This window comes from Pleurodeles waltl, chromosome 3_1, assembly GCF_031143425.1.
Source record: "Pleurodeles waltl isolate 20211129_DDA chromosome 3_1, aPleWal1.hap1.20221129, whole genome shotgun sequence".
In the NCBI taxonomy this organism is placed as follows: Eukaryota; Metazoa; Chordata; class Amphibia; order Caudata; family Salamandridae; genus Pleurodeles; species Pleurodeles waltl.
Genome location: NC_090440.1, coordinates 829,931,997 through 829,954,091, shown reverse-complemented (window position 1 = coordinate 829,954,091; position 22,095 = coordinate 829,931,997). Strand labels below are relative to the sequence as shown.

Genomic DNA, 22,095 nt, shown 5'->3' with positions numbered 1-22,095 from the left:
GAAAATAATTATCAGATATTTACCTTCTGGCTTTAGTTTAAGGTTTAGATTGCTTCAGCTTAAATGTTCGTTTCACTTGCTTATGCAGTAACACTGCTTTCCAAATGTATCCAGTCATACTGTTCAATAAAAGGCACCTTATTTGGGAAATAACTCAATGGCTCTCCAAAATGCCAACACTAGCTCAGAAGCAAAAAAGGCTAATTAGAAAAAAAAATACCGACACTTGCTATTTTTGTTTAGTTTCATTAGACAAAGAGTTGTTGATCTGGAAACATCCTCTGGTCTCTCAACTGCTAGCAGCTATGCTTGCCTTTACAAATGCAGAAAACAACCGTTAGCACCATCAATGATATTCCCAAATAGCATCACTTGTATCTGACTACTGGAGCTACAAGGTCTACAAAATCAGTGACATGTATGGATTAGAGAAGCATGCTGAACAACAGAAGTAAGAAATTACAGTTCCACCAAAGGAGTCTGTGAACAATGGATAGCATCCACAACTGAGAGACATATTAGAAAGAGAGCAACAAGGAATATCACATCAAAGCAAAATGCAAGTAGGCATTTAACCTCCGTAATGTAGACAATTCGCAGCAGAATATGCAAACTGTAAGGATGGAAATATCTTTTTTACAACAGGTGTATGATAAAATGCATCTATCTAGTTTTGATTAGTCACTGTGTTTGCTTTCTCAGTATATTCTTGGGGGTAACAAGAGAAAATGTTACACAGAATGGAACATAAATAATTTCAAAACAATAACGTAAGATAGGGAATTGTGTTCATTACAAATATTTGCCACAAATTGAACATACTGATTTCACTTTTTGATTTGAGTACTGCATTGGAATGGCACTTGTACCCTTAGAAAGAATACTGTAATAATTGGTGCATCTATATAAATCAGTGTAGACAGTTTTTAAGTGAACCTCTTCAGGATCTTAAAATAATGACCAACTCCACTTTGATCACGAGATGGTTCTACATTGATGCAAACTTTAAATCATAAATGTTGCTGAAATGGCCAAACATTTAAAAATCTCATTAGGGCTGATGAAGGGGGATGCAGAGTTCTTGATGTTGAAGACCTTACTTCTGAAGAATTCAAGAATCAGCATGTGAGCGGAAAGTAAGATAGGGAACGATTGCACACGTTCTACCTCTGTGCTGATCTTTTCCAGCGAAAATTAAAACACTTCCAGCAGCTGGCAGTATATGTGGTGTCCCCAAAGATATCTCTGGTGAAATTACATTTCAATTTCCACAGAAGGTATCATTGTCTTTCAGCAAATTTCGTTACACAGTCTACATATTAATATCCTTTAAGTGATCATAGTGCAATGACATTGTAATAGTTGAATGATATCCACATGTCCAGGAATACAACTGGGAAGCTGACTTTAGATTTAATGCGGTCTTGCTTCAACGGTGGTAGAGAAACGGGACAGTGTAATACACATTTTGGTTTCCATTTCAGTTCCATGATGTTACAACGCATTTTTGATAAAACTTTCTTTTATAACAAACTTATACCACAGCAAAATAAAAAGTAAAGACATAGAGGAATCTGTCGTCAAGGGTGGGTTTGTATCTGCTGGGCACCAGGCGCAGCCTGTAGCTCTGCTATGTGCCCTTGAACGAGAGGTTGATCACCTCCGGCAGGATGGCCTTCCACCTTTCCCACTGTACGTTCCCCGGCTGTAAAACAAAGTAGAAAGGAGTTCAAATAAAGAACAATTATTTTAAGTTCATAAAAAGTACTGAAAGACAAGTTATTTTTAACATTCCCTTAAATGAATGAATGCACCTACGACATGTTCAGGCACTGGGTAGTATGATAATCTACGTGATTTCCCAGTTTGTTCCACTTCATTCAAAGTTGTCCACATTACAAATTAGGGAATTTAAAAGTTTAGTCCCGAATCACGATTAAAACATTGCCAAAATAATGCAGGCCACACAAAAAATATGAATGTTTGTGCACTTCCCAATGAGGGGCGGGTGGGGAAATGCATTTCCTTAGCAAGACATCCTACATTTTAAAGTCTGAAAACTCAGAATGTTGCACAAATTGTTCATTAAAAATCATATCTTGCAATATCGGTACTGCTCTTTTGTTTCAACCTCAAGAAGTCTAAGCAGAGGTTGTCATTCACAAATGTCCACTTAACTGATCACAACAATGGTTGGAAATAACCAGGCACCGTTCAATAAAGCACATGTCTTGTTTGTTGAAGGCCCTAGGACACAACTCTATCACTTGCCTCGGGACACAGAGCAAGATGTGGGAATAAAAGAGAAAAAAACAGGGGCCACAGAGAGCAAGTGAAACCTGAAACAAGACTTAGGACTTCTCTAATCTTTCAGTTGCAATTGGCTTAATAGACAATGTAATAATGTCAGTGGTAGTCTTCGAAATATATTATGACACAAACCTTGAAGAAAATAAACATAAATAGGAAAATACGCTACTCTATTGAATTGTTTTAACGTAAAAATACCAAGCTGTAAGAATGTGGAAGCTTCCAGAAAAACCTAATGCCTTGTTAACTAATGACGTACAATATTGCGTAGTCACTGAATGCATACAACAACAAAATTCTGTAAGAACGCTTTCAATTTTCCTTTATATTCCATTATGTTCTTACATCAATATTACTAAGCTTTACAGTGTTTTTTGCCATATATTTTTTGATTAGATACATACATAAACGCCCACCTTCATAATAGTACATTCGCCAACCCAGTAAACCACACAATAAAATAGGTTTTGTATTACCATGACTAGGTTAAACATCTTTCTTCAATATCCTGAAAACAAGGGCCCAACTAACAAGTTCCCGGATATCGAAATGGAGAACGGAATCAACAGAGAGGCTACTCATACCCATATTTTAATTCCGTGCAATGCTATTTACAAAGAACTGATGTATATATTTTTAATCAATTTATTGATTTCTTTCTTTTTTTGATTAAAGACGAACGGACGAACTAAGGCAGCTCCGGTGTTAATGTTCTAATCACATTCATCATAATATAACTTCACCGTCTGTAGGCAATTTAGAAATATACTTAAGTATATGTTTTATATACTGGACATGGTAGTCCCTGCTTTGGAGCATATTTTCCAAGCCCTTCCTAATTTGTGGAATTTTTTCAGACATCCTTTGATTTGATAAATCATTTTATCTGATTCTGTATACTAGTCAAGATTAATGACTTAAAAGTCTGTTCCATAAAAGCTCAATTTTGGTGCATAACCACGGTGCTTTCCAGCTCACAACCCTTCTAACATCTTGCTGTGACACTATAACCGAACAAAGGGAATAGCTACTTTAATGGAGTACATTAGGTCCATTTGCCAATCTTCTTCCCAGGCACATTGAGCTTGCTCTCCAACTTGAGGGGAGAGGAGAGAGAGTGAGTGAGGGAGTGAGAGTGTCTTTTGATTATTCGTTAACATTTTTTATGCCCATAAGACTGCTTTGGTTTCCATTATATTGGGTACTTTTCCGGGGGTAATAATCAAAGTGTAATCCATAATATATTTACATGTAGCATGATATATTTGAAAATACCTGAAAAACTATGTTTGGCAACTTGTATTTGTCACTAAATTGAAAGGACAGCATAGTATAAGTTTCCCCTATGTACCTTACTATAGATATACCTATGATAATGCACCCTGTTAAATTCAGATAGATTTACAATGCTTCTTAGCATATTATACACCCATAACGGTGTACCTTTAGATATTTTCACCTTCCAGCCCATGACGCCATAAGCTCTATTTCATGTCTTTATAACTATCTCAGTTAAAGAGGGATAGGAAACCAGCAAGTTCCCTCGATAAGTAATGAAAATATACTTTTTTTGCCACTCATTTTTTGTAACATACTTTTGAGAAGTATCAATCACACAATATGCATTACATAACAATCCGGACTAATGCCCTGTTGTGTTCACCACAATGGAGCACACAATTAATAAAGACGAGGTAACAATTTGAAAAGCTTGTTATCTCTCGGCATATTAAAAAGCGGGGTCGGGGGAGGGTTCAGGAGACAGGGTGTCCACAACAAAGACGTTTCTGTAAAAACTCCCCACCCAGTATATATTTCTCTATAATCTCGCATATCAGAAGAGATTTTAGCATGTTTAATCGGGCAACCCTTAGATTCACAGACTGGCAGTTTCAGTGAAGAACAAGTTACTAACCTTAGATAATGATTGTTTCTGCTAGAGACACATTCTAGTTGCAGATGCCTAACCTTATAATTTCCCGTAGACATCAGACAGGATCTGGAGATTTTTCTTTGAGCAGTACATTTGTGCGCCGTCAGTCGACTCTGCATCAGTCGTGGGTGTTGTGGATGATGTTGTGGTCACATATATAGGCACCACCCTGATGAGGTGACGTCAGTTTCTTTTCACAACTTTTCACGCCAGAAGCACGGAGCCATGAAGGACGCAGACTGGTGCGCCAGAACTAGGGCCCTGAAAGGAAGTCTCTGTCCCTAGAAATCAGTTTGCAGAGCGGGGAGGATGGGTGGGATGGTAAGGAACCTGCAACTAGAATATGTCTCTACCAGATAATTTGTTACTGAATGTAAGTAACTTTTTCATCTGATAAAGACTTCTAGTTGCAGATTCCTCACCTTAAAATAGATACCCAAGCAATACTGAAGTCAGCTGGCCTGGTGTGTGGTGGACATCTATGGTATTTGCACCTTATACCAGGTCAAGGCAACCTGTATTAGTGAGTGAAACAGTGTCTAGAAAGCCTTGGCTCTAGTGGTAGCTGTGGTGAGCAGCCAAAACTGTAAGCACTTGCAATACCACAGCAGTCACACAGCAACTTATCACACCTGAAAGGAACCACAGTGTTACAAAAATAAAGGTACAGTAGCACTAAACTAGATTACTTGTAGGCAGTCCTCCAACTGGAGGGGTACGTTCATACTATATATATATATATATATATATATATATATATATATATATAATGTCACTTACCCAGTGTACATCTGTTCGTGGCATGAGACGCTGCAGATTCACATGCTGTGCATTATCCTGCCATCTAGTGTTGGGCTCGGAGTGTTACAAGTTGTTTTTCTTCGAAGAAGTCTTTTCGAGTCACGAGACCGAGGGGACTCCTCCCTTTCGGCTCCATTGCGCATGGGCGTCGACTCCATCTTAGATTGTTTTCCCCGCAGAGGGTGAGGTAGGAGTTGTGAATATACTAGATGTGCCCATGCCATGTAGTAGGTATGTATGTACATAATGTGTATGAAAATAATAATTATTTACAAATTTATAATTTTCATTCAACTACTAACGGCTACAGGCTCCCGGGGAGGTAGGAGGGCGCATGTGAATCTGCAGCGTCTCATGCCACGAACAGATGTACACTGGGTAAGTGTCATTTTCCGTTCGGTGGCATGTGTAGCTGCAGATACACATGCTGTGCATCGACTAATAAGCAGAAATCTCCCCAAAATGCGGTGGCTTAGCCTGTAGGAGTTGAAGTTGTCTGAAATAATGTTCTTAGTACAGCCTGTCCTACTGTGGCTTGTTGTGTTGCTAACACATCTACACAGTAATGCTTAGTGAATGTATGAGGCGTAGACCAGGTGGCTGCCTTACAAATTTCTGTCATAGGTATATTCCCCAGAAAAGCCATTGTGGCGCCTTTTTTTCCTAGTGGAATGTGCTCTTGGTGTAATGGGTAGATCCCTTTTTGCTTTAATATAGCAAGTTTGAATACATTTAACTATCCATCTGGCAATGCCTTGTTTGGATATAGGATTACCTGCATGAGGTTTTTGGAAGGCTACGAACAATTGTTTTGTTTTACGAAATTGTTTTGTTCTGTCAATGTAATACATTAGTGCTCTCTTTATGTCTAATGTTTGTAAGGCTCTTTCTGCTACTGAGTCTGGTTGTGGAAAGAAGACTGGGAGTTCCACTGTTTGGTTTAGGTGGAATGGCGATATAACCTTTGGTAGGAATTTGGGATTTGTACGGAGAACCACTTTATGTTTATGTATTTGTATAAAGGGTTCTTGTATAGTAAATGCTTGTATCTCACTTACCCTTCTAAGTGATGTGATAGCTATTAGAAAGGCTACTTTCCAAGTTAAGTATTGCATCTCACAGGAGTGCATGGGTTCGAATGGTGGTCCCATGAGTTGTGTTAATACAACATTAAGGTTCCACGAAGGTACTGGTGGTGTCCTTGGGGGTATGATTCTTTTTAGACCCTCCATAAATGCTTTGATGATTGGGATTCTAAAAAGCGATGTTGTATGTGTAATTTGCAGATAGGCAGATATTGCAGTGAGATGTATTTTAATGGAAGAGAATGCTAGCTTAGACTTTTGTAAGTGTAATAAGTAGCTTACAATGTCCTTTGTGGAAGCATGCAGTGGTTGAATCTTATTAGTGTGGCAGTAGTAAACAAATCTTTTCCATTTGTTTGCATTACAACGTCTTGTAGTAGGTTTTCTAGCTTGTTTAATGACCTCCATACATTCTTGTGTAAGGTCTAAATGTCCAAATTCTAAGACTTCAGGAGCCAGATTGCTAGTTTGAGCGATGCTGGATTCGGGTGTCTGATCTGTTGTTTGTGTTGTGTTAACAGATCTGGTCTGTTTGGTAATTTGATATTAGGTACTACTGATAAGTCCAGCAGTGTTGTGTACCATGGTTGGCGAGCCCAGGTTGGTGCTATGAGTTTCAGTTTGAGTCTGTTTTGACTTAGTTTGTTTACCAGATAAGGAATGAGTGGGAGAGGGGGAAAAGCATAAGCAAATATCCCTGACCAACTGATCCATAATGCATTGTCCTTGGATTCAGGGTGTGGGTACCTGGACGCGAAGTTTTGGCATTTTGCGTTTTCTTTTGTTGCGAATAGGTCGATTTTTGGTGTTCCACAGCATAGGAAGTGATAATGTAGGATCTGGGGATGAATTTTCCATTCGTGTGTTTGTTGGTGATCTCGACTGAGATTGTCTGCTAACTGGTTCTGAATGTCTGGGATGTATTGTGGTATTAGGCGAATGTGATTGTGAATTGCCCAATGCCAAATTGTTTGTGCTAAGAGACACAGTTGTGACGAGTGTGTCCCTCCTTGTTTGTTGAGATAATACATTGTTGTCATGTTGTCGGTTTTGACAAGAATGTGTTTGTGGGCTATTAGTGGTTGAAATGCTTTTAATGCTAGAAACACTGCCAACAGTTCTAAATGATTTATGTGGAGTTGTTTTTGTTGATTGTCTCATTGACCCTGTATGCTGTGCTTGTTGAGGTGTGCTCCCCATCCCATCATGGAAGCATCTGTTGTGACCACATCTTGAGGCACTGGGTCCTGGAATGGCCACCCTTGGTTTAAATTTATAGGGTTCCATCATTGAAGCGAGAAGTGTGTCTGGCGGTCTATCAACACTACATCTAGGAGTTGACCCTGTGCTTGTGTCCATTGTTTTGCTAGGCACTGCTGTAAGGGCCGCATGTGTAATCTTACGTTTGGGACAATGGCTATGCATGAAGACATCATGCCTAGAAGTTTCACTACAAACCTTACTGGGTACTGTTGGTTTGTCTGTATGCTTGATGTTATATTTTGGAACGCTTGGACCCTTTGTGGACTTGGAGTGGCAATCGCTTTTTGTGTGTTGAGTGTTGCTCCCAAGTATTGTATTTGGGATGGCTGCAGATGTGATTTCTGGTAATTTATAGAAAATCCTATTTTATGTAGAGTTTCTATAACGTATTGCGTGTGAAGAAGACACTGTTGTTGAGTGGTGGTTTTTATTAGCCAGTCGTCTAAGTATGGGAATACGTGCATGTGCTGTCTCCTTATGTGAGCGGCTACTACTGCAAGGCATTTTGTGAATACCCTTGGGGCTGTTGTTATCCCGAACGGTAACACTTTGAATTGATAGTGTACGCCGTGTATTACAAACCTTAAGTATTTTCTGTGAGAAGGATGGATGTGTATGTTAAAGTACGCATCCTTGAGATCTAATGTTGACATGCAGTCCTCCTTTTTTAGTAAGGGAACCACGTCTTGAAGTGTTACCATGTCGAAGTGATCCGACTTGATGAAGAGATTCAGTGTTCTGAGGTCTAATATAGGTCTTTTGTCCTTCTTTGGAATCAGGAAATATAGTGAGTAGACGCCTGTTCCTTTCTGATGGTTGGGTACTAACTCTATTGCTTGTTTTTGTAATAATGCTTAGACCTCTATTTGTAATAGGTCTAAGTGTTGTTTGGACATATTGTGTGCCCTTGGGGGCACATCTGGCGGGAAATTTGTGAATTCTATGCAATAACCATGTTGTATAATGGCTAGGACCCATGCGTCCATGGTAATGTGTGTCCAATTTTGATAGTATGCGGTAAGTCTCCCCCCCCCCCCCCCACTGGTGTTAAGTGTTGGGGTTTTGTGACATTGAAGTCACTGTCTACTCTCTGTGTCAGGCGGTGGAGCGTCTTCTGACGATTGAGAGTTTGCCCTCTTTCTTGCTGCTCCTACAACCACCGAGTCTAGTGTAAGTTGCTGTGTTATAAACACAGGATCCGTTGGGGAGGCTTGTATTTTTTCTCCACCCTAGGCATGATAGCCCTTCCTTTAACTGGCTCCTGGAATACCTGTTTTGCATGTTTGAGCATGCCCGGGAGCATTGGCAGACTCTGGTAGGAAGTGTGGGTGGATGCCAAGGTGTTGAACAGGAAATCATACTCTACTGGCTCAGAGTGCATTGCTACATTGTGGAACGTAGCTGCCCTTGATAGTACCTGCGTATATGCAGTACTGTCCTCTGGAGGGGACGGCTTTGTTTGGTAACAATCCAGACTGTTATCTGATACTGGTGCATCATACAAGTCCCATGCATCAGGATCATCCTGTGTCATCCCTGTATGCGTAGGTGACTGCATAGGAGGTGTTCCCACCGGAGACAACTGTGGTGAGTGTAGTGGGGAAGGGTTGTGGAGAAAAACTTGGTGGTGGGGTTTTTTCTCTGGCCACCTTCGCCTTTGGCTGCATTTCTGACTCTTGAAATGCCAGTTATCTTTTTGTTTTAATTGGAGGAAGAGTTTGCATAACCAGAAAGAGACTGGAAAAATACAACCTCCTTTGTGTATGGTCTAGCTCAACCATACTTATTTCCTGCTCAAATTTGTGTTTTTCATGCATTTGGCTGAAAATTCCTTCTGTGTAAGAGCTTCTTTTCAGCTCCGAAGCCGCTTTTTCGGTACCGATGTTTCCGATAAAGTCTTTTTTGGTTCTGACGTTATTTTTCTCACCTTGGGTGAGTCAAACTCTCGGTGTCGAGATCGTTCGGTGCCGGAATCTCGACCGGAGTCAGAAGTCTTCGGCAAATCTTTGGCCTTTTTCGGTGCCGATGTTTGGTCACCTTCTTTTCGATGGGTTAAGCCATGGCCTGTTGGCGGTGGCGTCCATTTGTAGTCTTCTCGTTCGTCGATCACGAAGGGTCTTTTTTGATCGAAACGCTCGACAGGCCTCACAAGTATCCTCCCTGTGTACAGGCCTCACAAGTATCCTCCCTGTGTTCTGGTGATAAACACAGATTACAGATACTTCGAGTGGCACTTGGGACAGAAGCGGGTCCGATCCATTAATCTTCGTCGATGGATGCGTTCGGGCCGACCAGGCCCTGCTGAAGAGCGGAAGCCCCGAAGGGCCGCCGGAGCGCTTCTGCGATCGGTGCCGATACGATAACACTAACCCGGTACTTTAGCTAACTTTCCCGATTCGAAATACGGAGCGAAGAGGAACACGTCCGAACCCGATAGCGGAAAGATAACAATCTAAGATGGAGTCGACGCCCATGCGCAATGGAGCCGAAAGGGAGGAGTCCCTCAGTCTCGTGACTCGAAAAGACTTCTTCGAAGAAAAACAACTTGTAACACTACGAGCCCAACACTAGATGGCAGGATAATGCACAGCATGTGTATCTACAACTACACATGCCACCGAAACTTATATATATATATATATATATGGAAAATGTCACTTACCCAGTGTACATCTGTTCGTGGCATGTTCCGCTGCAGATTCACATGCTGTGCATATACTTCTGCCATCTAGTGTTGGGCTCGAAGTAAGGTAAGGTATGAGTGATAGAGTATAAAGAAAAGAGATGTCCATGCTAACGGAATGTTAAATATATATATATATATATATATATATATATATATATATATGGAAAATGTCACTTACCCAGTGTACATCTGTTCGTGGCATTAGTCACTGCAGATTCACATGCTGTGCACAGTCTGCCATCTGGTGTTGGGCTCGGAATGTTACAAGTTTTTCTTCGAAGAAGTCTTTTCGAGTCACGAGACCGAGGGACTCCTCCCATTTCGACTCCATTGCGCATGGGCGTCGACTCCATCTTAGATTGTTTTCCCCGCAGAGGGTGAGGTAGGAGTTGTGTATGCTAGTAATAGTGCCCATGCAATGGAGTGAATACATATGTACATAATGAAGCTTAAAGTAATATATTTACAAATGTACAAATGTTCAAGATCTACTTCTAAACGGCTACAGGCTGCCGGGAAGGCGGGTGGGCGCATGTGAATCTGCAGCAACTAATGCCACGAACAGATGTACACTGGGTAAGTGAAATTTTCCGTTCAATGGCATGTGTAGCTGCAGATACACATGCTGTGCATAGACTAGTAAGCAGTTATCTCCCCAAAAGCGGTGGTTCAGCCTGTAGGAGTTGAAGTTGTTTGAAATAATGTTCTTAGTACAGCTTGACCTACTGTGGCCTGTTGTGCAGTTAACACATCCACACAGTAGTGCTTGGTAAATGTATGAGGCGTAGACCATGTTGCTGCCTTACATATTTCGTTCATTGGAATATTTCCTAGAAAGGCCATGGTAGCACCTTTCTTTCTGGTTGAGTGTGCCTTTGGTGTAATAGGCAGCTCTCTCTTTGCTTTAATATAGCAGGTTTGAATGCACTTAACTATCCATCTAGCAATGCCTTGTTTAGAAATTGGATTTCCTGTATGAGGTTTTTGAAAAGCAATAAATAGTTGTTTTGTTTTTCGAATTAGTTTTGTTCTGTCAATGTAGTACATTAGCGCTCTTTTGAGGTCTAATGTATGTAGTGCTCTTTCAGCTATAGAATCTGGCTGTGGGAAGAACACTGGTAATTCTACCGTTTGATTCAAGTGGAACGGTGAGATTACCTTTGGTAAAAATTTTGGATTTGTTCGTAGGACTATTTTATTTTTGTGTATTTGAATAAATGGTTCTTATATGGTAAAAGCTTGAATTTCACTCACTCTTCTTAGAGATGTGATGGCAATTAAAAACGCAACTTTCCACGTTAAGTATTGCATTTCACAAGAATGCATGGGTTCAAATGGTGGACCCATGAGTAGTGTTAAGACAATGTTGAGGTTCCTTGAAGGAACAGGTGGTGTTCTTGGTGGTATAATTCTCTTTAGGCATTCCATAAACGCTTTTATGACTGGTATTCTAAATAATGAAGTTGAATGAGTAATTTGCAGGTAAGCTGATATTGCGGTAAGATGTATCTTTATGGAAGAGAAAGCTAGATTTGACTTTTGTAAATGTAGTAAATATCCTACTATATCTTTTGGAGATGCGTGTAATGGCTGAATTTGATTATTATGGCAGTAATATACAAATCTTTTCCACTTATTTGCATAGCAGTGTCTAGTGGTAGGTTCCTAGCTTGTCTTATGACCTCCACACATTCTTGTGTGAGGTCTAAGTGTCCGAATTCTAGGATTTCAGGAGCCAAATTGCTAGATTCAGAGATGCTGGATTTGGATGTCTGATTTGTTGTTTGTGTTGTGTTAACATATCTGGTCTGTTGGGTAGTTTGACATGAGGTACTACTGAAAGGTCTAGTAGTGTTGTGTACCAAGGTTGCCTCGCCCATGTTGGTGCTATTAGTATGAGTTTGAGTTTGTTTTGACTCAACCTGTTTACTAGATATGGAAGGAGCGGGAGAGGGGGAAAAGCGTACGCAAATATCCCTGACCAATTCATCCATAGAGCATTGCCTTGGGATTGATCCTGTGGGTACCTGGATGCGAAGTTTTGGCATTTTGAGTTTTCCTTTGTTGCAAATAGATCTATTTGAGGTGTTCCCCAAATTTGAAAGTAAGTGTTTAGTATTTGGGGGTGAATCTCCCATTCGTGGATTTGTTGGTGATCCCGAGAGAGATTGTCTGCTAACTGGTTCTGAATCCCTGGAATAAATTGTGCTATTAGGCGAATGTGGTTGTGAATCGCCCAATGCCATTTTTTTGTGTAAGGAGACACAACTGTGTTGAGTGCGTCCCTCCCTGTTTGTTTAAGTAATACATTGTTGTCATGTTGTCTGTTTTGACCAGAATGTATTTGTGGGGTATTATGGGCTGAAATGCTTTCAGCGCTAGAAATACCGCTAACAGTTCTAAGTGATTTATGTGAAACTGTCTTTGATGTATGTCCCATTGTCCTTGGATGCTGTGTTGATTGAGGTGTGCTCCCCACCCTGTCATGGAAGCATCTGTCGTTATGACGTATTGTGGCACTGGGTCTTGGAAAGGCCGCCCTTGGTTTAAATTTATACTGTTCCACCATAGAAGCGAGATGTATGTTTGGCGGTCTATCAACACCAGATCTAGAAGCTGACCCTGTGCTTGTGACCATTGTGATGCTAGGCACTGTTGTAAGGGCCGCATGTGCAACCTTGCGTTTGGGACAATGGCAATGCATGAAGACATCATGCCTAGCAGTTTCATTACCATTTTGACTTGTATCCTTTGTTTTGGATACATGGCCTGTATTACTTTGTGAAATGTTTGAACCCTTTGTGGACTTGGAGTGGCAATCCCTTTTGCTGTGTTGATTGTCGCTCCTAAGTATTGCTGTGTTTGCCACAGCATAAGGTGTGACTTTGCATAGTTGATCGAGAAACCTAGTTTGTGGAGGATTTGTATGACATATTTTGTGTGCTGTGAACACTGTCTTAGCGTGTTGGTTTTGATTAACCAGTCGTCTAAGAACGGGAACACATGTATTTGCTGCCTTCTGATATGTGCAGCTACTACTGCCAGGGATTTTGTAAAAACTCTTGGCGCAGTTGTTATTCCGAATGGCAACACTTTGAATTGGTAATGTATTCCTTGGAATACGAACCTTAGGTATTTTCTGTGTGAAGGATGTATTGGTATATGGAAATACGCATCCTTTAGGTCTAGTGCTGTCATGTAGTCTTGTTGTTTGAGCAGTGGGATTACGTCTTGTAATGTAACCATGTGAAAGTGGTCTGATTTGATGTAGGTATTTAGTGTTCTGAGATCTAGTATTGGTCTCAGACTGTTGTCTTTTTTGGGTATTAGAAAGTACAGTGAGTAAACTCCTGTGTTTATCTGTAGTTTTGGTACTAATTCTATTGCTTCTTTTTGTAGCAATGCTTGAACTTCTAGTCCTAGAAGGTCTATATGTTGTTTTGACATACTGTGTGTTTTCGGTGGGACGTTTGGAGGGAATTTGAGAAATTCTATGCAATAACCATGCTGGATAATTGCTAAGACCCAAGTGTCTGTTGTTATTTCCTCCCAATGTTTGTAAAATTGGCTTAGTCTCCCCCCCATAGGTGTTATGTGATGGGGTTGTGTGACTTGTAAGTCACTGTTTATTTTGAGGTGTTTTGGGGCTTTGGAACTTTCCCCTGTTCTTCTGGAATTGGCCCCCTCTATATTGCCCCCGAAAACCTCCCCGCTGATATTGGCTCTGGTAAGTAGGCCTTGCTTGTGATGTTGTGGTTTCTGTTGGTTGACCTCGAAACCCTCCCCTAAAAGGTGTTTTGCGAAAAGTGCCTCTGCTCTGGGGGGAGTAGAGTGCGCCCATGGCTTTGGCTGTATCAGTGTCTTTCTTGAGTTTCTCAATAGCAGTGTTGACTTCCGGCCCAAACAACTGCTGTTCATTAAAGGGCATATTTAGCACGGCTTGTTGAATTTCCGGCTTGAACCCCGAAGTACGCAGCCATGCGTGCCTTCTTATTGTTATTGCAGTGTTTACTGTCCTTGCAGCCGTATCTGCTGCATCCATTGAAGACCGTATCTGATTATTTGAGATACTTTGTCCTTCTTCCACCACCTGTTGTGCCCTTTTATGGAACTCTTTGGTTAAGTGTTCTATGAAATGCTGCATCTCATCCCAATGAGCTCTATCATATCTTGCCAAAAGTGCTTGTGAATTGGCAATGCGCCATTGGTTTGCTGCTTGTGCTGCCACCCTTTTGCCCGCAGCATCAAATTTGCGACTCTCCTTGTCTGGAGGTGGTGCGTCCCCTGAGGTATGAGAGTTCGCTCTCTTACGAGCTGCCCCGACAACTACTGAGTCCGGTGTCAATTGCGTTGTAATATAAACTGGATCTGTTGGCAGTGGCATGTATTTTTTCTCCACCCTTGGAGTTATGGCTCTGCCTTTAACAGGGTCTTGAAAGATCTGTTTTGAGTGTTTTAGCATTCCTGGGAGCATAGGTAGTTTTTGGTACTGGCTATGGGTGGAGGATAGGGTGCTAAACAAAAAGTCATCCTCAATTGGTTCAGAATGCAAGGTGACGTTGTGAAAAGCAGCTGCCCTTGCGACCACCTGTGTGTAAGCTGTGCTGTCCTCAGGTGGCGACGGCCTTGCAGGGTACGAGTCTGAGCTGTTGTCTGATACTGGAGCATCGTAAAGGTCCCATGCATCGGGATCATCCTGACTCATTGTAGTATGAGCTGGGGAGTGCATCAGTGGTGGAGTTGTTACTGGTGATGCGTGTATTGATGGTGGTGGAGACGGTGGTGGAATTGTTTTCCTTGCCACTTTTGCCTGTGGCTGCTTGTCCTTTTGTTGAAAGGCAAGTTTTCTTTTTATTTTAATTGGGGGAAGAGTGGTTATCTTCCCTGTGTCCTCATGAATGTGTAGCCTTCTTTGTGTATAGTCTGGCTCTACAGCTTCAAGTTCCTCTCTGAATTTATGTTTTTGCATTTGGGAGGTTAATCCTTGTTCCTCTGTGTAGGAACCTGTTTTCGGCTCCGAGGCTGGATGTTTCGGAACCAAAACATTTTCGGACGTCTTTTTAGGCCCCGAAGAAACCTTTTTTATTTTCAGCGTGGTGTCTCGGTGCCGAACTTCTTCGGTGCCGAATTTTTTCGGAGCCGCTGTCTCGGGTCCGAGGTTGCTGTGTGGCGGTATCTCGACCCGAGTCGGATGACTTCGCCACAAGCGTGCCCTTTTTCGGTGCCGATGATCGGTAACCTATTTTTCGGGTTAATCTATGGCCTGTTGGCGGTGGCGTCCCCTGGGCTTTTGTTGACTTCTCGTGAGTCTTATGTTTCGACGTCTTACTCACGGTTTTTGACGTTTCTTCGGCCTCGAGCTCTTCCGAGTCCGACTCGTGGATGGAGAAAGCTTCTTCTTCCTCCTCGAAACGCTCTTGTCCTGTGGGCGTCGACGCCATTTGCAGTCTTCTGGCTCTTCGGTCTCTTAATGTCTTTCTCGACCGAAACGCTCGACAGGCTTCACAAGTATCTTCCTTGTGCTCGGGAGACAAGCACAAGTTACAGACCAGATGCTGATCCGTATACGGATACTTGTTATGGCATTTTGGGCAGAAGCGGAATGGGGTCCGTTCCATCAGCCTTGAAGTCACGTGTGGCCGGGCCGACCAGGCCCCGACGGGGGATCGAAAAAACCCCAAAGGGCCACCGGAGCTCTTCAGAATTCGGTGTCGATTTGTTCTAACTAACCCGATACCGAACGCAAACAATACCAACGTTTTTTTCCGAGATTCTAACTAACTTTCCGACCCGAAACACGGAGCGAAAAGGAACACGTCCGAACCCGATGGCGAAAAAAAAAAAAAAAAAAAAAATCTAAGATGGAGTCGACGCCAATGCGCAATGGAGTCGAAATGGGAGGAGTCCCTCAGTCCCGTGACTCGAAAAGACTTCTTCGAAGAAAAACAACTTGTAACACTCCGAGCCCAACACCAGATGGCGGACTGTGCACAGCATGTGTATCTGCAGCTACACATGCCATCGAACATATATATGGAAAATGTCACTTACCCAGTGTACATCTGTTCGTGGCATTAGTCGCTGCAGATTCACATGCTGTGCATAGTCCGCCGTCTGGTGTTGGGCTCGGAGTGTTACAAGTTGTTTTTCTTCGAAGAAGTCTTTTCGAGTCACGAGACCGAGGGACTCCTCCCACTTCGGTTCCATTGCGCATGGGCGTCGACTCCATCTTAGATTGTTTTCCCCGCAGAGGGTGAGGTAGGAGTTGTGTATGCTAATAATAGTGCCCATGCAATGGAATGAATACGTATGTACAAAATGAAGGTTTAATGTAATAGATTTACAAATGTACAAATGTTCAAGATGTACTTCCAAACGGCTACAGGCTTCCGGGGAGGCGGGTGGGCGCATGTGAATCTGCAGCGACTAATGCCACGAACAGATGTACACTGGGTAAGTGACATTTTCCGTTCGGTGGCATGTGTAGCTGCAGATACACATGCTGTGCATAGACTAGTAAGCAGTTATCTCCCCAAAAGCGGTGGTTCAGCCTGTAGGAGTGGAAGTAGTTTGAAATAAAGTTCTTAGTACAGCTTGACCTACTGTGGCTTGCTGTACAGATAACATCTACACAGTAGTGCTTAGTAAATGTATGAGGCGTAGACCATGTTGCTGCCTTACATATTCCGTTCATTGGAATATTTCCTAGAAAGGCCATGGTAGCACCTTTCTTTCTGGTTGAGTGTGCCTTTGGTGTAATAGGCAGCTCTCTCTTTGCTTTAAGATATCAGGTTTGGATGCACCTAACTATCCATCTGGCAATACCTTGTTTTGAAATTGGATTTCCTGTATGAGGTTTTTGAAAGGCAATAAATAGTTGTTTTGTCTTCCCGATTAGTTTTGTTCTGTCAATGTAGTACATTAGTGCTCTTTTGATGTCTAATGTATGTAGTGCTCTTTCAGCTATTGAATCTGGCTGTGGGAAAAACACTGGTAATTCTACTGTTTGATTTAAGTGGAACGGTGAGATAACCTTTGGTAAGAATTTTGGATTTGTTCTTAGAACTACTTTATTCTTGTGTATTTGAATAAATGGTTCTTGTATGGTAAACGCCTGAATTTCACTTACTCTTCTTAGAGATGTGATGGCAATGAGAAATGCAACTTTCCACGTTAAGTATTGCATTTCACAAGAATGCATGGGTTCGAAAGGTGGACCCATGAGCCTTGTTAAGACAATGTTGAGGTTCCATGAAGGAACAGGTGGTGTCCTTGGTGGTATAATTCTCTTTAGGCCTTCCATAAACGCTTTAATGACTGGTATTCTAAACAGGGAAGTTGAATGAGTAATCTGCAGGTAAGCAGATATTGCGGCGAGATGTATCTTTATGGAAGAGAAAGCTAGATTGGATTTTTGCAAAGTAAATATCCTACTACATCTTGTGGAGATGCATGCAATGGATGAATTTGATCATTATGGCAGTAATAAACAAATCTTTTCCATTTACTTGCATAGCAGTGTCTAGTGGAAGGTTTTCTAGCTTGTTTTATGACCTCCATACATTCTTGTGTGAGGTCTAAGTGTCCAAATTCTAGGATTTCAGGAGCCAAATTGCTAGATTCAGCGATGCTGGGTTTGGATGCCCGATCTGTTGTTTGTGTTGTGTTAACAGATCTGGTCTGTTGGGTAGTTTGACATGAGGTACTACTGACAGGTCTAGTAGTGTCGTATACCAAGGTTGTCTTGCCCATGTTGGTGCTATTAGTATGAGTTTGAGTTTGTTTTGACTCAATCCGTTTACTAGATATGGAAGGAGAGGGAGAGGGGGAAAAGCGTACGCAAATATCCCTGACCAATTCATCCATAGAGCATTGCCTTGGGAGTGCCTGGATGCGAAGTTTTGGCATTTTGCGTTTTCTTTTGTTGCAAATAGATCTATTTGAGATGTTCCCCAAATTTGAAAGTAAGTGTTCAGTATTTGGGGGTGAATTTCCCATTCGTGGACTTGTTGGTGATCCAGAGAGAGATTGTCTGCTAGTTGGTTCTGGATCCCTGGAATAAATTGTGCTATTAGGCGAATATGGTTGTGAATTGCCCAATGCCATATTTTTTGTGTTAGGAGACAACTGTGTCGAGTGTGTCCCCCCCTGTTTGTTTAAATAATACATTGTCGTCATGTTGTCTGTTTTGACAAGAATGTATTTGTGGGTTATCATGGGTTGGAATGCTTTCAACGCTAGAAATACTGCTAACAGTTCTAAGTGATTTATGTGAAACTTTCTTTGATGTATGTCCCATTGTCCTTGGATGCTGTGTTGATTGAGGTGTGCTCCCCACCCTGTCATGGAAGCATCCGTTGTTATAACGTATGTTGGCACTGGGTCTTGGAAAGGCCGCCCTTTGTTTAAATTTGTACTGTTCCACCATAGAAGCGAGATGTATGTTTGGCGGTCTATCAACACCAGATCTAGAAGTTGACCCTGTGCCTGTGACCATTGTGATGCTAGGCACTGTTGTAAGGGCCGCATGTGCAACCTTGCGTATGGGACAATGGCTATGCATGAAGACATCATGCCTAGGAGTTTTAATACTATTTTTGCTTGTATCTTTTGTGTTGGATACATGGCCTGTATTAACTTGTGAAATGTTTGAACCCTTTGTGGACTTGGAGTGGCTATCCCTTTTGTTGTGTTGATTGTCGCTCCTAAGTATTGCTGTGTTTGACAGGGCAAAAGGTGTGACTTTGCATAGTTGATGGAGAAACCCAGCTTGTGATGGATTTGTATAACATAATTTGTGTGCTGTGAACACTGTTTTAGCGTGTTGGTCTTGATTAACCAATCGTCTAAGTAAGGGAACACGTGTATTTGCTGCCTTCTGATATATGCAGCTACTACTGCTAGGCATTTTGTAAAGACTCTTGGCGCAGTTGTTATTCCGAATGGCAACACTTTGAATTGGTAATGTATTCCCTTGAATACGAACCTTGGGTATTTCCTGTGCGAAGGATGTATCAGTCTATGGAAATACGCATCTTTTAAATCTAATGTTGTCATGTAGTCTTGCTGTTTGAGCAGTGGGATTACGTCTTGTAATGTGACCATGTGAAAGTGGTCTGATTTGATGTAGGTGTTTAGTGTTCTGAGATCTAGTATTGGTCTTAGAGTTTTGTCTTTTTTTGGTATTAAAAAGTACAGTGAGTAAACTCCTGTGTTCTTTTGTCGACGTGGTACTAGTTCTATTGCGTCCTTTTGCAGTAATGCTTGAACTTCTAGTCCTAGAAGGTCTATATGCTGTTTTGACATATTGTGCGTTTTCGGTGGGACGTTTGGAGGGAGTTGGAGAAATTCTATGCAATAACCATGTTGGATAATTGCTAAGACCCAAGTGTCTGTTATTTCCTCCCAAGATTTGTAGAACTGGCTTAGTCTTCCCCCCACTGGTGTTGTGTGAAGGGGTTGTGTGACTTGTGAGTCACTGTTTATTTTGAGGGGTTTTGGGACCTTGAAATTTTCCCCGGTTTCTTGGGAATTGGCCCCCTCTGTATTGTCCCCGAAAACCTCCCCTTTGATATTGTCCCTGGTAGGTAGGTGGTCTTGTTTGTGAGGTGCTGGTTTCTGTGGGTTGACCTCGAAACCCTCCCCTAAAAGTTGTTTTACGAAATGTGCCAAATGTGCCTCTGCCCTGCGGGGAGTAGAGTGCGCCCATGGCTTTGGCTGTATCGGTGTCCTTTTTTAATTTTTCAATTGCAGTGTCCACCTCCGGCCCAAACAATTGCTGTTCATTAAACGGCATATTGAGCACAGCCTGTTGTATTTCGGGTTTGAACCCAGATGTGCGCAGCCATGCGTGCCTCCTTATCGTGACTGCAGTATTTATTGTCCTTGCAGCTGTATCCGCTGCATCCATGGAAGACCGTATCTGATTGTTCGAGATACTTTGTCCCTCTTCCACCACCTGCTGCGCTCGTTTTTGGAACTCTTTGGGGAGGTGTTCGATTAAATGTTGCATCTCATCCCAATGAGCCCTGTCGTATCTTGCCAGGAGTGCTTGCGAGTTGGCGATGCGCCACTGATTTGCCGCTTGTGCTGCAACCCTTTTTCCCGCTGCATCAAATTTGCGGCTCTCCTTGTCCGTAGGTGGTGCGTCGCCTGATGTATGCGAGTTGGCTCTCTTACGAGCTGCCCCCACAACTACTGAGTCTGGTGTCAGTTGTGATGTAATAAAAACAGGGTCTGTGGGCGGTGCCTTGTATTTTTTCTCCACCCTTGGAGTTATGGCTCTGCTTTTAACTGGCTCCTGAAATATCTGTTTCGAGTGCCTTAGCATTCCTGGAAGCATGGGAAGGCTTTGATAATGGCTATGGGTGGAGGACAGGGTGTTAAAGAGGAAGTCATCCTCAATAGGCTCCGAATGTAGCGAGACATTATGGAATTCGGCTGCCCTAGCTACCACCTGTGCATATGATGTACTGTCCTCAGGTGGTGACGGTTTAGTTGGGTACGACTCCGGGCTATTGTCCGATACTGGAGCGTCGTAGAGGTCCCATGCATCCGGATCATCCTGGCTCATTGTGGTATGAGCTGGTGAGTGTGTTAATGGTGGAGTTTGTGCCGGTGATGCATGAGTTGATGGTGGTGGAGAGGGTGGTGGAGTTACCTTCTTTACCACCTTTGCTTGTGGTTGCTTGTCTCCTTGCTGGAAGTCAAGTTTCCTTTTCCTTATGATTGGGGGAAGAGTGCTAATCTTCCCTGTATCCTTTTGAATAAAGATCCGCTTTTGCGTGTGATCTGGCTCTATTGTTTGTAATTCCTCCTCAAATCTGTGTTTTTTTAGTTGAGAGGACAGTCCCTGTTCCTCTGAGTAGGAACCAGTTTTCGGTTCGGTTGCCGAGTGTTTCGGCACCGAAACCGTGTCTCTGGATTTTTTCGGCTCAGACAAGATCTTTTTTCTTTTCGCCGTCGTGCCCTCTCGGTGCTGACCAACTTCGGTGCCGCTGCCGAATTTTTTCTGCGTCACTCTCTCGGTCCCGAGATTGCTGCGTGCCTGTATCTCGACCGGAGTCGGATGACTTCGACAGCAGCTCGCCCTTTTTCGGTGCCGATGGACGGTCACCTACTTTCCGGGTTAAGCCATGGCCTGTTGGCGGTGGCGTCCCCTGGGCTTTGTCAGTCTTTTCGAGTGATTTTTGTTTCGACGTCTTACTCACGGTTGGTTGTTCTTCGACGTCGAATTCTTCGGAATCCGACTCGTGGATGGAGAAAGTTTCTTCTTCCTCCTCCTCGAACCGTTGTTGTCCTGTCGGCGTGGACGCCATCTGCAACCTCCTGGCTCTTCGGTCTCTGAGCGTTTTTCTCGACCGAAACGCGCGACAGGCTTCGCACGTATCCTCCTTGTGCTCGGGGGACAGGCACAAGTTACAGACCAAATGTTGATCCGTATAAGGATATTTATTATGGCATTTAGGACAGAATCGGAACAGGGTCCGTTCCATCAGTCTCGATGTTGCACGCGGTCGGGCCGACCAGGCCCCGACGGATGATCGAAATTACCCTGAAGGGCTACCGGAGGTCTTCAAGATTCGGTGTCGATTTGTTCTAACTAACCCGATACCGAACGAAACAATTTCGACGAATTTTCCCGAGATTCTGACTAACTTTCCGACCCGAAACACGGAGCGAAAAGGAACACGTCCGAACCCGATGGCGGAAAAAAAACAATCTAAGATGGAGTCGACGCCCATGCGCAATGGAACCGAAGTGGGAGGAGTCCCTCGGTCTCGTGACTCGAAAAGACTTCTTCGAAGAAAAACAACTTGTAACACTCCGAGCCCAACACCAGACGGCGGACTATGCACAGCATGTGTATCTGCAGCTACACATGCCACCGAACACATACATACATACATATGTACAGGTGTTGTTAACTTAAACTACCACAGGCTGACAGGGAGGTGGGAGGGTGCATGTGAATCTGCAGCGTAACATGCCATGAACAGATGTACACTGTGTAAGTG

At 42.8% G+C, this 22,095-nt stretch overlaps 1 protein-coding gene across 1 annotated transcript in view; it reads right to left on the bottom strand.

The window, feature by feature from the left end:
* Window positions 1-230: 230 nt before the first annotated feature.
* The window catches only part of NUCB2 (nucleobindin 2), a 467,074-nt gene continuing 445,209 nt past the window's right edge, over window positions 231-22,095 (bottom strand). Inside the window, exon 13 of the mRNA XM_069223731.1 lies at window positions 231-1,705. Coding sequence (XP_069079832.1) covers window positions 1,581-1,705 — 125 coding nt within the window. The 3' untranslated portion in view covers window positions 231-1,580. The remainder of the gene's footprint in view (window positions 1,706-22,095) is intronic.